The sequence below is a fragment of the Tupaia chinensis genome, unplaced genomic scaffold (genome assembly GCF_000334495.1).
Source record: "Tupaia chinensis unplaced genomic scaffold, TupChi_1.0 Scaffold000322_1, whole genome shotgun sequence".
Lineage (NCBI taxonomy): Eukaryota > Metazoa > Chordata > Mammalia > Scandentia > Tupaiidae > Tupaia > Tupaia belangeri.
Window position 1 is genome coordinate 4,852,270 of NW_006159816.1, and position 16,695 is coordinate 4,868,964.

Sequence of the window (16,695 nt, forward strand, 5' to 3'; positions counted from 1 at the left end):
GATTTCATGGAATAGATTATCAATGCCCTTATGAGTCTCTTCACCTTCTGGGATGCCTATTATCCAGATGTTTGGACGTTTAATTGTATCTAGTACTTCTCGCAAATTATTCTCAAATTTTTGGGCCATTTTCTCAGTCTTCATGGTGGATTTTTTCTAGGCCAGCAATTTTCTCTTCTACATTTGAGATTCTATTTTCTGTATGATCTAGTCTGCTTTTAATACTTTCAAGGGAGATTTTGACTTCTTGTATAATAGCCTTCATCTCTAACAGTTCCATCTGATTCTTTTGTAAAGTGTGAAATTCCTCTTTTAGATCTTGCATGAATTTCCTCACCTCCTGGAACTCTTTAACTCCTTTCTCCTTCCTCTTCAGCAGTTCCTTGTCTCTCTTCTCTTCCATCTCTGTTAGCTTTGCCATTATGAATGTTCTGAATTCTTTATCAGACATTTTCATGATTTCCATTGAACTCTGTGTGGATGAAGAGGGGGTATTCTTTTCCCTTGTGGGAGAGGTATTTTCCTGCTTCCCCATATTTCTTGTGGTCCTGCAGCGATTTCTAGTCATCTGGTGGATGGACAGTTTCTTTCCAAACTTGGAAGTTCAGTCACACGAGTTTTGTATGCTGGAGGCCCAGTTATCAGTGGGGCATCTTCCTTTCTCCCAAAATGGCTAGATCACAGGAGCCATGGACCATATTTGACTTTAATATTCAATTACAACAGATGATGTCTCTTCCAAATCATTATGAAGTATGTGATGCACGTACTTAGGAAGCCCAGACTTATTTATTACCCATGCAGGACCACAAACCAATTAACATTCAGAAGTCTTATCATTTCATACTTAGAAGGCAAATGGAGTGATAAACAACTCCTTTCGCTCTTTATTGCATTTTGATAAATGCAACGGAAGTCTTTCAGCGAGTTACATATTAGAGGTATGTCATTTGTAGCTGGAGCAATAGCTCTTGTGTGAAAATCAGAGCGGAAGAGCTCTCATTCCGAGACAAACAGTAGGGAAGATCTGGTTTCAGCCTTCCATTCTCCCGTGTCACACAAGTTATTTAATAAATAACGCAAGGAAAGAAAATAATTTATTTTGAATTATGTTGACATTGCATCAACAATGCAAGCAGAAGCTGGAAGAACTAAAAAATTAAAATTTTTTACATTTAAAATATAGTTTGAGCTCCAGTTCTTGTTTAGCTTGGTCTAACTCTGAGGTCCATGCTACCCAGTGGTGAGAAGACAGGAGGCCCAGAGAAATTAGGGGACTATTTTGGGCACCTGTACATTCCCTATCTTACTAATCCCTTGACCTAGTTTGCCCCATTTATTTCAAAACTGGTTCATATTGAGCTCAACCCAATACCTTATTCTTAGGCAAAAGTTCATTAAATAGTCCTTGGCAAGATGCAACTACGATTAAAAAAAAAAAGGTAAGGTTTGCAAGCCTTGTGAAATATACTTAATAGGACTCAACAAACATTACTTAAGTAAGTTCCATTGAAATGACAAAAACAGAATGCTGAATATAGTAATGTTTCATTTATTCCGACTTGGTTAATCTTGCAGTGCCTCATGGTTTTTTAATGCTCTGTAAAGAAAATTTCTATCTATATATTACATGTCTCTGGGTAAGCAAACAGAGATGAGCAAAATCTTCACTGAAACATACTTGAACTCAAATCTTGCAGCTACCCACTTTCTCATAGCTGCCTCTGTTCTCAACCTCAGGTGCCAGTTGTGAAACTGGAGCACTCACAGGCAGGGCAGTGTGGCCATGTTTCAGGAAACTTAATTATTGCATCCAAAGCAGAAACAACTGTTTCCCTCCTGTTGTTTGTCTTAACCTTTTTTTTTTTAATTTTCTTCGGATTTTTGCTATAGGGAGCATGCGCTCACCAGAGAGAGAGAGAGAGAGAGAGAGAGAGAGAGAGAGAAAGGAAATGAGAAATCACCTCCCAGTGATAGTCACCTGGCAATCCTTTCTCCTCCATTCTCCTCTTTGGATTTTGGGTATGCATGCACACACACCTGGCATGAGTTTCAAGCCACCAGATTCAGGACTCGAACTGCCAACAGCCACATGGGAATCCAACACCTTAACTACCACACCACCTGTTGGCCCCTTAACCTTGACTTTTTAACAAGTAATAAGTAGCTCTAGCTTTCCATCAACATAGATAATGAACTTGTATTACAGCCTAGTCTGGTGGCTGGTATCATGAAAAGAGCACTGACTTTAGAAACAGGCGTGGGCTTAGATTCTGGCTCAGAGATTTGGTAGCCATGTCACTTCTGGATAAATTCTTCAATGTCTCTGACTCTGGCTATACAAAATATTAGAGATGAATGAGTGTCGAATGCTTTTATACAGTGCCTGGTCACTCAAATAGGTGGCTACTAATATTATTGTCACATTCCACAGCTCATTTGCATTCACTTTATAAGGAAATTTACTAGCCTCTCTCTGGATCATACATCTATTTCAGTTCGAGGCAAGAAATCAAGTTTCACTTTCAAAACATTTGGGTCTTCTTAAAACTATCCAGAAAGGTACCTGATTTCTGGGTGCTGATTAAATATATGTCTACTTACTTGTTGATGTTCTTACGGAGCCACATAAAAATTAGAATGTGGTTCATTTATTAGAAAAGAAAAATAACTGTTAATGCTTTGGTGACTCACATTTCTGTCCAACCATACTTGTGATGAACTTTGATGACAATGCCAGAGAGTGAGTTTACAAAGCAAACTTTCTTTTTCTGTTTTTTTTTGTTTTTTATCAACTGCAACAGGAATGTGTTTGTATAATTTTATAAGCATTTTCCAGGGTTTTTTAGAATAAAGTCATACCTTTCCATCTACAACAGAAACATTAGCAGCTGGGGAGGACTCTGCTGTGGAGGTGGAAGGAAAGATGTGAAAACTCGCATCTCTTGGTGACCTCACAATTTCATTCTGACGATATAACCGGTGATGGCGCAGTTTGGAGACCCATGCATCAAACCAATCCTGAGATTTCACCTAAAACAATGAGCAAGAGGAGAAGATAAGTATGAAGCTGATCTCCTGTCTACTGGTGGAGACAGATCATTTCCCCTAATAATGACAGAGAAACTTCCAGAAGTGATTTCACCTTCAAATGATAGATGTGCTCCTCTGTGTCAAGGTCTATTCTCCGAGCTTTCTTTTTAATCGACATGACTGAGAGTCCAACATCTATGCTTCCATGGACCTTTCCTTTTTGAATCTGAAATTTGAAAAAAAACAAGTAAATAGGCTGGAAGAGTAAATGATTTGATGTGTTTCTGAATTGAATTTAAGTGAACTCAGGCAAGTTTTAACTTATTTGTGGAAAGCAGAATACTGTACCTCTTCAACAAAAAGAAAATGCTTAAGGTTCTGAGATCGAGGTTGTTAAAGTAAGAAAATGTGAAGTTGCAATGACTTCATACCAATCTCAATAAGTAAGACTATTTGTCTTTTTCCTCTTTTGGCCATAATAACCTATACTGTCAATTCTTCCTGCTTCTAGACTGCACAGCTTATATCCCCCCAAAAGATATCCTGGCTCAGCCACAATGGCATAGGCAGTAGGATACCACTGGGTGATACTGTAGCCATATGGAAGGGTTCAAGTCTCAGGTTGGCCAACCCAGGCATACCTGAAGGCACATCTGTAACCCTGACTCGCTGGGAGGCTGAGAGAAGGGTGGTGGGGCCCTGCCAAAGATACTCCCCATCTCTTTCTCTGTCACTGTGTCTTTCTCATGATAGAAAAAAAGTTTTTTAAAGGACATCTTTAGTGGCTCCTAAATTAACTGCAGTCAATCTTTGGTCTATAACCCACAATATACTGAGTAACCAGCTGGAGAACAGCTGCTGAAGCAAACTAGGCAGCTGGGATCAGAGAGTATAGGGCAACTAGCTCATCCTTCTGGCTGCCCACTTCTGTTCAAGGGCACCCAGCTGACTGGATGACAGAGATAAGGACAAAAATGAAAGCTGAGCCCTCTGTTTTTCCCTATACCACCGTAATAAGAAGGAGATCTCCCAGTTCTGAACTCAAACAACTGCTTTGTTTATTAAACAAAACCAATTCGGAATAATTTTAGAAAGTTGGAATTCCCAAGACAAAAGGATGTGCAAAATACAGTTCCAAAGATAGTTTTTAGAAAGACTTTGACAAGAACAAAGTTCTTTAAGTCTCTAAAAAAGTACATAAAAAGAGTTTATTGAGAGATACAGAAAAAAAGCCTATTTATGTTTTCTTTCTAAGAGAGAAAGAGCAATTTTATTAAGGTGTTAGTTTGGAATTTAAGCTTCTGTTTTTAATAACACATCAAGATAGTTAAGTAAAATCTTCATGCATTAGCTTAAGATTTTATGCTAGTCTCAGTATTAGCATAAAATGCACCTTTTATGGAACATTAAAGTTTGGTAGCTTGTTAAATATCACAGGCACAGACATGCACAAAGCTAGTAACTAAGGCACAAGGCTTATGCAATTACAGTGTTTACTCACTTCAAGGAGAATTCTAAAGCAATCTTTGAAACATGTCCTGTGTGCTACTTACATCAAGTGGTGCCTTTGAATACTTTAACATTCCATTATCCAGGACAAAAAAACGCTGCAAGAACCAAACACTCCCAGTTACTGTATGTATTTTGAATTACATAAAACATTCACAATATGGGTCTAACATTGGATGGCATTTAGCAATCAATAGGTTTGATCATTTTAATGTATGCATTCAGTGTATCTGGCCATGGACAGTCGCATTAAACGGTATGGAGATCAAAGCTCTATTTCCATTCAGTTAACCGACCATGGTTCTTTTATGAATAATCCAATGGGGATGGAGTCCTTTCACCATGTTTTTTTTTCTAATAGAAAGGGAATTTTAGGGCCTGCAGCTAAGACTTTCTGAATAGACCACACTGGGATGTTTTTAAAGTGGGAAGTGAGAATAACCTGGGTTAAGTCATAGTGATTCTGTAGGCAATTCCACACAATTCTATGGGGAATCTGTCACCCTGGAAGTAGATTCTTTTTAAAAAAATTTTTTTTAAATTATAAACATGGGGCCCGGCACACCCAGGGAGGTCTCCAGACTTGAACTAGCAACCTTCCCATGCTGGTCAACCTTGCAGAGAGTCGCATTTTACCCTCGCATCACTGTCTGGCCCCTAAGACTGGAATGTATAAAAGCATGGAAAGCAACTGTGGATACTAGAGATAGTGTGGGAGGAGGATGGGCAATGGGGAACAGGAAGGAAGGAATCAAAATTAAAAAAACAATACATTTAATGGACACAAAAATGGAAAATTATCTGGTGATGATAATGTGTAAAGTAGTATGTTTGACTGGACTAATATACGGTACATTTATGCTGGGAAAATTCATTCTGTGTGATGTAAAGATGTACAATATCTAAATGCATAATAAATAAATAAATAAATAAATAAATAAATAAATAAAACATGGGGCCAGCAGGTGGCATGGTGGATAAGGGCATTGAACTCCCACATGGTCGACCGCGGTAAAAAAAAAGGTTCAAGTCTCAGCCCTGGTGGCTTGCTTTCTCATTTTCTCTCTTGCTCTCCTTTTTCTCTCTCTCTCTCTCACTCTCTCTCACTCTGCCCATCTCCGGTCAAATCAAAATAAATAAATAAGTAAAGTTAAATAAAATAATTCTTTAAAAAAATGGTGTGTGTGTGCTCACCAGAGAAACAGAAACCGAGAGATTACCCCCCAGAGGGATGGTCACACCACAATCCCTCCTCCCTCCATTCTCCTCTTAGGATTTTTTTTTTTTTTTGAAAGATTTTTGCTATAGGGGTGTGCATTCACCAGAAAGACAGAGAGAGACAGAGAGACAGAAAGCGAGAAATCACCCCCAGGGGGGATGGCCACGCCGCAATCCCTTCTCCTCCATTCTCCTCTTGGGATCTTGGGCATGCATGCACAAGCACCCAGCGTGAGTTTAAGCCACCAGGTCTGGGACTTGAATCGCAATCACCTACATGGGAGTTCAGTGACATAACCAGTACACTAACTGCTGGTCCCTCCTCTTAGGATTTTGAGCATGCATGTACATGAGTCCGGTGTGAGTGTCAAGCCACTGGGTCCAGGACTAGAACCGCAGTTGGCCATGTGGGAGTTCTAGTGATGTAACCATTACACTTTCTGCTGGTCCTGGAGGTAAATTCTTGAATTTCCCTCAGGATACCATGGATAATTCCTGGAAAATGCTCATGTCCATTATAGAAATCAGTGGACTAGCTCTATAATAAATGATCTAGAAAGGTTAAGTGGCTTTAGCAACATGCTTACAATCACCACTTGGCAAAATGTTTGCATTCCATTACTGGCTAGAGGCTAAATATTATTTTCAAACTACACTAAGAGTAAAAAGAAAAAAAGAGAGGTAACGGCAATTTTTGTCTTCTCCAAGAAGGGCCTGGTCCAGTCTGAATGGGCCTTTAGCCATTTTTGCTCCACAAAACTCAGGAACACTCTGTTGTGATTTTCCTCCTATGGGCAATTCACAAGAGAATGCGCAACTCTCATGACCTAATCAAACAATGGATCCAGTGACCTCCTCTAGGTCTACAGACATAGAGAGTCTTTCTATTGCTCGAAAATTACTCTGCTGGAAAGTTTTTATGTGATTCAGGAACTCTTAGCTGCTGGGGTGGTAGGCAGTCAGGCCTGGGGACAACCTGTGTAGAACTCACAGATGGTCACTCTAACCCCTTTGGTTCAGGAGACAGAAAGTAAGCTCTGAAAGAATCTCCGCAGTTGAAAACACTTGGTTGCTCCATTGTCTTCATCTTGAACAACTGAATAGGCTGACACTTGAATGAATATATGGTGGTAATAGAGATCAGGAGAAAAGGCAATGCAAACAGACTCTCCTAGTATAGTATTTATGTAGTAAAATGTTCAAATGCATAGTCCAGAAAGTTGCTGTCAAACCACAGCTAAAACATGGACTGAGTGCTAAATTAATGACTTGTATAAAATGTGTTCTTTCACCTCTTTTTCCTAATTGTTTTCCATCTATATCTGCCAAAGAATTTAAACAGGGATAACGTATGAGGTATCCTGGGAAAGAGATTAGCAAGGCCATCAGTATGAGAAAATGTGAAGTGTTAAAATCAGAATGACAGGCAAAGATCAGCTCAGAAGGGAATATGGCCATTTGGCAAAATCCAAGAACAATAGTGGAGAGAGATCTCTGACACTGGGATAATATTATGGGTTCAGAGGACACAGTTTCTGACAAGGGAGAAGGCATTTTAACCAGAAGTCCCTGTCCTGTTTTTATCCCTCTTCCAGAGACAGGGGATTGGAGCAGCATTTCCCATGTACTCAATTTTAAGTTTTTCCCTTAAAGCACATAACATATACTTCCTCAATGAAGCTATAATCCATAATCTCTCTGCTTTAAACTAATGGGCAGTCACCGCTTGACCATTTGAGCCCACAAATCTATCTGTCCCGAGAGGAAATCCACGGCAGAGTTGGTAAGCAGATTAACTTGTTCTTCCAGTGATTTTAGAGATGATCTTGAATTGTCTATCAGAGTTTATACTGAAAATGGAAGACAACGTTTTTCCTCTATTAAAGCACAGAATTCTTGCTAGTCAGATCATTACAGCAACATGGTAAAAAATACTCTCTCCATAATTAAATCTGGGAGATGGAAAAAAAAATTTGAGAGGAGAGCAAGTAGTAAAATCTACTTTAAAGGAAAGCAAACAAACTTCAGCAATTTTCCAAATTCAGTTTGCACGACTAAGAATACTTTTAGGGATTTATTCCAAGAAATAAACAAAAATTCATGCATAATGATGTTTATTATAATAATCAAAACCTAGACAATGTCCTCCATGTCCAGGATAGGAAATTGGCTCAGTAATGGTGAGATATGTAATACAAATCCATCCAATGGAAAGCATCTTATCTGTAAAAGGATATTCAATAAGAACATATCCATTCTAGCTTATGTTTAAAAAAAAGATAAGACTACGTAGAAGTTGTATTTTAAATACAAAATATTTTCCCCTTCTTATATATATATTATAGATCAAGTAGGTAAAATAAATTGCAAGCCATATGGTTAAAATAAGGCCTCGAAAGTTAGTTATACACATGCTACCACACTTTCAGTTTCCCATCTAAGGATACTAAATCAGATCCTCTCTATTTATGAAGAAAGTCTGAACTGGAATGTGATAAAAATGTTACCTTGTGCCAGCCTTTTAAAGGCCATTTTCTTTTCTTCAGCATAAAGCCTTCATGTTTGTCTGGTTTCTGGACATTGGTTTGGCCTATTTTCAGCCCTTCGATAATTTCCCAGCTGTCCGCTTCCTGAGAGAAAAGAAAAACAAATCACATGTTTCTTGGTGCTTGATGACACCCTTAAAGCAGATTCTTTTGGAGAAGTTGCTTTTGAAGCAACACTCATCCCACCAGAAGTATGAACAACATTCTGGAATGAATTTCAACATCAAACGCAGCTATGCACTTTGAACTGAAGTGAAAACGAGTTTCCTGGGTAGACCTGAATGTATGTGGGGTCCATCAGAAACTCACTGGAGACACCTTGTCTGTTTGGGCTAGAACGAAATTTTGATTGCCTGTATTCAGAGTGTTTAAAATGCATTTTTTCCAGATAGTTCATTTCTGGGCACAGCACTTTAGAGTTTCAAAAAGACTGTTTTGATGACAAATGTTCAATTAGCATGTGGACCTGGCTTTCTGGGCAGAAATGAAAAGTATGGAGCGATCTAATGTGGCTTGTTACCTGCTATTAACAGTGAAGAACAGCATTGCGGTCACGTCTCCCCTTGGTGAGGCTATGTACATTTCAAAGTACAAGTAAAATGTCTTATTTGCCACAAAAACACCGAGAAGTCCATACTTTCAATGATACTCATCCCCTAAAGCCTGTGGCAAGTGCAACAGGCTGCAAGCTAGCTATCTGGGTACTAGAGTCCACACGATTACTCTTGTCTGCTGAAAATGGATTAAATAATGGTTTCCTCTTTCATAAGACATATTTTGTTCATCTATGATGTCAAACTTTTTAAAAAATAAGTCAGATGATGTTTACATTTTTTAAAAAATGAGTCATCAACACATATATCAGATTATGTCAGACTTTAAAAATCTCAATTTTCTGAAATTCTGTAAGATCTTATGGACCCTCGGCCTGCCAGGTGAAGGATGCCCCCCTTCAGTCAGCCATGGTCTCCACTGGAAATGCTTCTGTTACCGAGCTGGCCCTTAGCAACATCCGGGGTTTTAAAATCCCAACTTCTGGTGATTTCTAAGGGTCCATGCAGCTTTGAACTAATTAGACCTAGCAAACAGTCCCTCAGCTCATATTCTAGCTTTCAGACACTGCCCTTGGGACCACAACAGTGCTCTTTTTTTTTTCTTTTAATTTCTCACAGGATGCATGTATTTGTTGGGGCAGAGGAAGAAAGAGAGAAAGTGAGAAAGCACTCCTATGGGGCATGGTCATGCCACAATCCCTTCTTCTTCATTTCTCTCTTATTTAGGGATTTGGGGCATGCATGGCCTGTTTCTCAAGCTGCTGGGATCTGGGACTCAACAGCATGGTTGTCCATGTAGGATCCAGTCACCTTAACTACCAGGCCACCTTAACCATGGGCTGGCCCAATGGTGCTTGTTGAACAATTAAGAAGTATGGCTCCTGAGGCAGGAATAACCAAGTCTTCTCATACCCCATGGACAAGGGCTATAATCCTGCCTAGACTGCCTGGAGGCAAAATCTTTCATTGGATCCTGCTCTGTGCCTCAGATTCAGAAAGCTTGATGCACTGCCCTCTGCAAAATGCTCCCAGACTGATTTTCAAAGCCGCCTTCTGAAAAGATGTGTTCTATCAGAAAACATCCTTAGATGTATTGTGATTTTTGCTTCGAAGAATTATTTATTTAATTTTATTTCTTTTTATTATCATTATTTTAATTTGCTCACCAAAGAGAGAGAGAGAAAGACAGACAGAGAGAGAAAGTGAGAAAGCAAACTGTCATATCCAGGACTTGAACCATGGCTGGCCATGTGGGAGTCCAGTGCCTAACCACCACACTACCTCCTAGTCCTAGATGTATCTCGTTTAATACAAGGAAAACAAAATGAAAGGATTAATTATACAGGTTTAGAAGTTAAGCACCACTGGAAATAAAGTACTATTATAATATTTGAATTACAAGTCTGGGTACATTCTATTTTCTGGTCCCTTGATAGGGAAGCCAGCCCACTGAAAATCTCAGGGAGGAGTGGAAAAGAGGAGGATGGTATCTCTACTCTTCTTTATCAGTTGCGCCTTTTTGACATAAATAAATTTAGATGTTTTCCTGGTCTAAGAATAAAGCAGGCTGAAGGAGCAGGAACACTGGCTTCCATGAAATAAAAAAGGTATTAATAAATTATCTGCTATATTCCCCCCAGAGTCCAGTGTAGGAAGGCCAGATGTGAGAAGACTAGAACCTGGAATGAATATCAGCCCTCCATGCAGATGCTATTTCACCTTCCAGGTTGCAAAGAGCTAAGAAGCACTGGTTGTAGAATCGGACTAGTCTGTTTGAATTCCTGCTCTGCTATTGACACTTAACAGCTCTTTTAGACTTTGAGCAGGTTACTCTGTTTCTATATTTGTGAAAAATACTTAGACTTCATGGAATTGCTTACCGAGACTATATTTAAAGGGATAATGTGTGTGTGTGTTTTAAAGAATTGTTTTATTTAAATTTATTTATTATTTATTTCTTTATTAATTTGACTAGAGAGGGACAGAATGAGAGAGAAAGAGAGAGAGAGAGAAAGTGAGAAAGCAAACTGCCAGGCCCAGGGCTTGAACCACAGTTGGCCATGTGGGAGTCCAGTGCCCTCAACCACCATACCACCTGCTGGCCCTGGGATAATGTATTAAATACATAGCATAGTGCAATCATGGCAGCTGGCCCAGGGTTTTTATTTTAACTAAAGTTGCTATAAGTACATGTATTTGCTGGAGATAAGACAAGGACAAAGACAGAGAGAAAATGAGAAAGCATCTCCTGGGGTTTGGTATGCCACAATACCTCCTCCTCCAGCCTCCTCTCGAAATTTTGGGCATACACACATGCTTGGCCTGCCTTCCTTCCTTCCTTCGTTCCTTCCTTCTTTCCTTCCTTCCTTCCTTCTTTTTTCCCTCCCTCCCTCCCTCTCTCCCTCTCTCCCCCGCCTTCTTTCTTCTTTCTCATGAGTTTTAAGCCACTGGGTCTGGAACTCAAACTGTAGTCAGCCATGTGGGAATCCAGCTACTTAAACACCATGCGACCTCCTGGGGCCATGCTCAGCATGTTTTTCAAGCTGCTGGTTCTGGGATCCAGTGCTTTAATCACCACACCAGGGGTGACCCTTGAACTCAGTGATTTTTTTCCCCACTAATTTGGCATAGAATTATTTGCTTATCTCTCCTACAGTGAATGACAATAATTTTGTCTTTCCTTCTTTCTTAAAATAAAGAGAACTTGGACCTTTGTATGTAACCGCACATGCCAGAATATACTTTCATCTATTCTCTCTTTATACAGAGCAGAGAAATGCTATGTACTGAAGGCAGAAGAAAGTGGAAAGTGGAAGAAATGTCCAAAACCCCGAGAGGAGAATGGCGGAAAAGGGATTGTGGTGTGACTATCCCCCTGCAGGGGGTTGGGGGTGGGGGTGTGGGGGGGTAATGTCTCACTTTCTCTCTTACTGTCTCTTTCTGTCTCTCTTTGGCAAGTGCACAAGCCCTATCATAAAAACCTTAAAAAAGAAAAAAAGAAATGCCTTACAATTTGCATCACAGCTGTGTGAGGGAATTAGAGTGTCAAAGGTCAAAGTGATTCACAGTTTGCTTGGCCCCAGAGCAGGCATCATGCTATCAGAGAAAGCAATCCTATTCCATCACTGACCTTGGAGAGAGGGACCGGCTCTGGTTCTAGCAATTGCCGACTGACAGAGGGCTCGGTGCTAGAGGAAGCAGTCCTCTCCAATGTGTGGATACTCTGAAAATAAACAGACGTATAGCCCAAAGTTAGATATGGTATTTCTCACATGAATAGGCAAGGAGTGAGATCATAGATCACAGTAAAAACGATTATCTATGTTAAAAATGGAAGTTCCTCAGAAGACCAAGGACAGCAGCAACAGTGGAAAACAAAACAAAACAAAACAAAAAAACTACTGTCTCAATGTACATAACTATTTCCATGGCTTTTATGTCCTCCAGTCTTTCAATCTTTACCATGGTGTGCAGTCAGTATATGTTAAGTGGAGACATATAATGTCTCTCTTTTATAGGCTGGCATGCTTCACTTGGCAATAAATCTTCCATATTCAACCACTTCCTATCAAATAACAGGGTTTTGCTTTTTATGGCTGAGTAGTAGTCCATAGATTATACGTGCCACACTTTGTCAATCCATTCATCTTTTTATGGACATTTAGGTTGGTTCCATGTCTTAGCAATTGTTAATAATGCTGCAATGAACACTGATGTACAAGTGCTTTTCTGACTGAGTGTTTTCCTATTCTTGGGTAGATACCTAGGAGTGAAACTGCTGGATCACACGGCAGTTCTATTTGTAGGTCTCTGAGGAACTTCCATATTGTTTTCCACAGTGGCTGGACCAATTTAATGATGTATAGCAATTGAATGTTTGAAAAAATACCAATTAAAAAAATCAGCATAGGATTATACTTTTTCCTCTTATGAATTTGTTACTGAATTTCTTGCAATGGAGCACGCACACACATCAAAGCCCATAAAGTATGTCTGATATTTTTGCAACTTTATGAGAATAGACCCCCTTATACTTATATGAATTTGCCTTACACGGAAATATATGCTCGTCTCTCCAGCAGGGAACATCAATGGACAAAGAAAAAGGATTGTGTCAAAAAGTCCAGAGCCTGAACATCTTTTAGTCCCTAGAGTTTCTTATAAAAATTCACAGAGAAGAAAACAATTTATCAAATACAATGAAAAGAAGATTTGTACATAGTATAAATAACAGTAGGATAAAATTTCAATAGAAAAGTAGAAGCATATAAAAAGGCAACCCCTGTAGAACATATGAAAAGACATTCACTCTCAAGTAATCAAAGAAATGAAAACGAAAATAATGGTTTCTTATTTTTAATCCATCAGAATCAAGAATGAATTGGAGCTTGGAAAGAAATATAAATTGGGTATGATCTTTCTTAAGATAACTTTAGCAATTCTATTAAAAGCCCTTGAAAAAGAAATAAATACACCATTGACCTAGTAATCCCACAGCTTTACTATAAGGAAATAATCAGACAGGTGTACAAAGCTATAAAAATAAATTGTGTCTATTAAAGCATTACTTATTATAGTGAAATAATATCTAATATATACAAGAATAGGAAATACAAAGATAGTAATGTGGCTTATATTTAGTGATATGGAGTAAATTCCCATGATGCCTGTCAACTGAAAAACTGGGCTACAGAAAGTATATAGCATATGATGATGTTACACATATAATTAAAATTTATTCCAGAATGCTAATGGTAGCTAAACAAAGGTGGTAATATTACAATTGTTTTTTTTTTTTTTATCTTGTTTTTAACAGTTGTTTGGTTATATTTCCTTTTTCTAGAGCCAGTAGGTGGTGTGGTAGTTAGGTGGGTAGATCCCACATGGCCAACTCTGTGGTTAAGAGTCCCAAATCCAGTGGACTAAAAACATCCAGGTGCATGTGTGTGCATGTCCAAAATCCTGAGAGGAGAATGGATGGGAGGGGACTGTGGCATAGCCTTTTCCTTCAGGGAGTTATTTTTCACTTCCTCCTTCTTTTGTCTCTCTCCAGTGAGCATATGTGCCCTATGGTGTAAGAGATTTTTTAAAGAAAGCTTTCTATAATAGATAGATATCATTTCTATATTTGAAAAAAAATAAGCACTTTGAGGAGGATAAATCTGAAAGATATCAGAGAAATAACATAATAGATTAATATTCAGATATTCAGCCAAAAATGAAATACAATGTTTTTACTCTGGTAAAAAGCATTTCACTGTTTCAATTGATTATTAGGTTGGTATTTCACTTACTTATTAAGGTTTCTATGTTTGCTATCTCCCTGGAAAACTATTAGACTAATATTTTTTTTTTAAATCTTTTTTAGTTGCCATAGGATACATGTGCTCACCAGAGAGAAAACAGAGAGACAGAGAGAGGGAAAGGGAGAAAGCACGCCCCAATGGGGCATAGTAACGCCACAATACATTCTTTTCCACCTCTCCAGCCTGTAGGATTTGGGGCATGCATACACAGACACATGTACCCAGTGTGTTTTTCAAGCCACTGGGGCCAGAAAGACAGAGAGAGACAGAGAGACAGAAAGCAAGAAATCACTCTCCGGGGTTATGGCCATGCCGTAATCCCTTCTCCACTCTCCTCTTGGGGTCTTGGGCACACACGCACACGTATGCAGCGTGAGTTCTAGCCACTGGGTCCAAGACTTGAACTGCGGTGGACTACATGGGAGTTCAGCGACATAGCCTATACGTCAACTGCTGCTCCCTATGAATGCACTTTTTTTTTTTTGAGAGGATTTTTTTTGCTATAGGGCACGTGCACTCGCCAGACAGAGAGAGACAGAGAGACAGAAAGCGAGAAATCTCCCCCCAGGGGGGATGGCCATGCCGCAATCCCTTCTCCTCTATTCTCCTCTCAGGATCTTGGGCACGCACGCACACACGCCCGGCATGAGTTTAAGCCACCAGGTCCAGGACTCCAATCGTGGTCGACTATGTGGGAGTCCAGTGACATAGCCATTACGCTAACTGCTGGTCCCCCTGAATGCACTTTTAAAGTAATTAATTAGAAAGAAAATAATCAATGTAAAAGACTGAAGAATTGTTTCTATTTTTTTAATGTGTGAAGAAGCAGGGGGAAATAAGAACACATATTTTGGTGCCAAATATAAAGTTAGACATAGATTAGCAAGAATTTCTAGCCTGACAAATACACTGTGCAGGGACAATTTGGATTTTCTGGAACTCTGATCTTTCCATTTCCAGATTTACTTAAATAGCAAAGAAAAGTGATAATAAATGTGGCTGAGAATCCATTTATGTCCACTGCTTTTCACAGCAGGTCAAAAGCAAAGACGCTATGAGTGCTAAATTGGTGGTATGTTCAGATTTTTGACTGACAACAAACAAATGGGAACGAATAACCTAGGACTGGGATTATTTGCTTTCTCATGTTAATGCTTTGGGTAGAATTCTATTTAAAACACATTCATTAAATCTGAAGTTTAGATTTATTATGAGATCATATAATTAGAAAATACAATGAGAATTTGTTGCCAAAAGAAAACAGTTTTTATCTTCTTTTGTGATGTAATTGTCTTTCCCACCAGACGCTTTCATTTTCTTTTTTGGTGTTTTTTAAATTTTGCTTTAGATTTTTGCCATAGGGTGCATGCTCTTGCCAGAGAGAGACAGAGAGAGACAGTGAAAGGGAAAATGAGAAATGCCCCCACAAGGGGGATGCTATGCCACAATCCCTTGTCCTCCATTCTCCTCCTGGGATTTTGGCCATGTACACACATGCACCCAGCATGATTTTCAAGCCACCAGGTCCAGGACTCAAACCACAGTTGGCCATGTGGGAACCCAGCATCTTAACCATTATGCCAATCGCTAGCCCCTCTTTTTGGTGTTTTAAAATGTAAAATGTAATATATACTCATTGAAATAAATTCAAATACCACTTAGAAATATAAAAAGAAAAGGTAGAAGTTCCCACTCACTGCTAGTCACCATCTTATCTTGCTAGTTTCTGGAGCAGTGATTCTCATAAGGGAATTCATGAGTTCTGGAGATCCCTGAGGCCCTTTTAGGGACTCCGTGAGGCAAAAATTATTCTCATCATAATATCAAGATGATACATTTTCTCACTAGTGGACAGAGGAGTTTTTCAGAGGATACATAATTTGTACTATTTTATTTGACCAGAAAGAGACAGAGAGAAAGTGAGAAAGCAAGACTCCAGGTCCAGGACTTGAACTGTGGTTGGCCATGTGGGAGTCCAGCACTTTAACCACTATGCCACTTGCCAACCCCAATACTGCAACATACTAAATAGAAGCAGATGAAGCAGATGTGAGAATCCAGTTGTCTTAAGTCAGAGAGAGAGAGATGTACAAAAAATGTAAAATAATGCTACTTTTCTCACTAAAATTTGTTTAGTAAATATGGCATATTAAAATGTTTAAAAATGTAATTCAGGTTAACATATGATCATTCTATTGTTAATTTTAAATAAATTAAAAAGTACTTGAAAGTGTTATCCATCTAAATTTCAAATTTAATAAATATTGATAGACTAACCCACATAAACAAAAGCTCTTTAAAATTAAGATCAGGTGGTGGCACAAGAGTAATGAAACTGGTCATCCATGGAAAAGATACTGGGTTTGCTTCCTAAGAACTCCATGGACATGCTGGGTACACACATGGTATGCCACTGATACAGGCTGGCTGGGACTGGGTGTGGATCATGGCATTGGGACTTTGCTGGGGGTACCCCCCTCACTATTTCATTCAGGAAATAAACTTGGGACCAGTGGATGGCATAATGGT

General features: G+C 39.1%; 1 protein-coding gene across 10 annotated transcripts in view; it reads right to left on the reverse strand.

Moving 5' to 3' along the window:
- OSBPL6 (oxysterol binding protein like 6) overlaps positions 1–16,695 on the reverse strand; it is a 236,062-nt gene that overhangs the window by 64,610 nt on the left and 154,757 nt on the right. For all 10 annotated transcript variants that reach the window (XM_006151664.3, XM_006151663.3, XM_014589014.2 and 7 more), the window contains exons 4-8: positions 11,991–12,083; positions 8,268–8,390; positions 4,587–4,640; positions 3,146–3,259; positions 2,863–3,033 (exon numbers count right to left, since the gene is read on the reverse strand). In XM_006151664.3, coding sequence (XP_006151726.1) covers positions 2,863–3,033; positions 3,146–3,259; positions 4,587–4,640; positions 8,268–8,390; positions 11,991–12,083 — 555 coding nt within the window. The remainder of the gene's footprint in view (positions 1–2,862; positions 3,034–3,145; positions 3,260–4,586; positions 4,641–8,267; positions 8,391–11,990; positions 12,084–16,695) is intronic.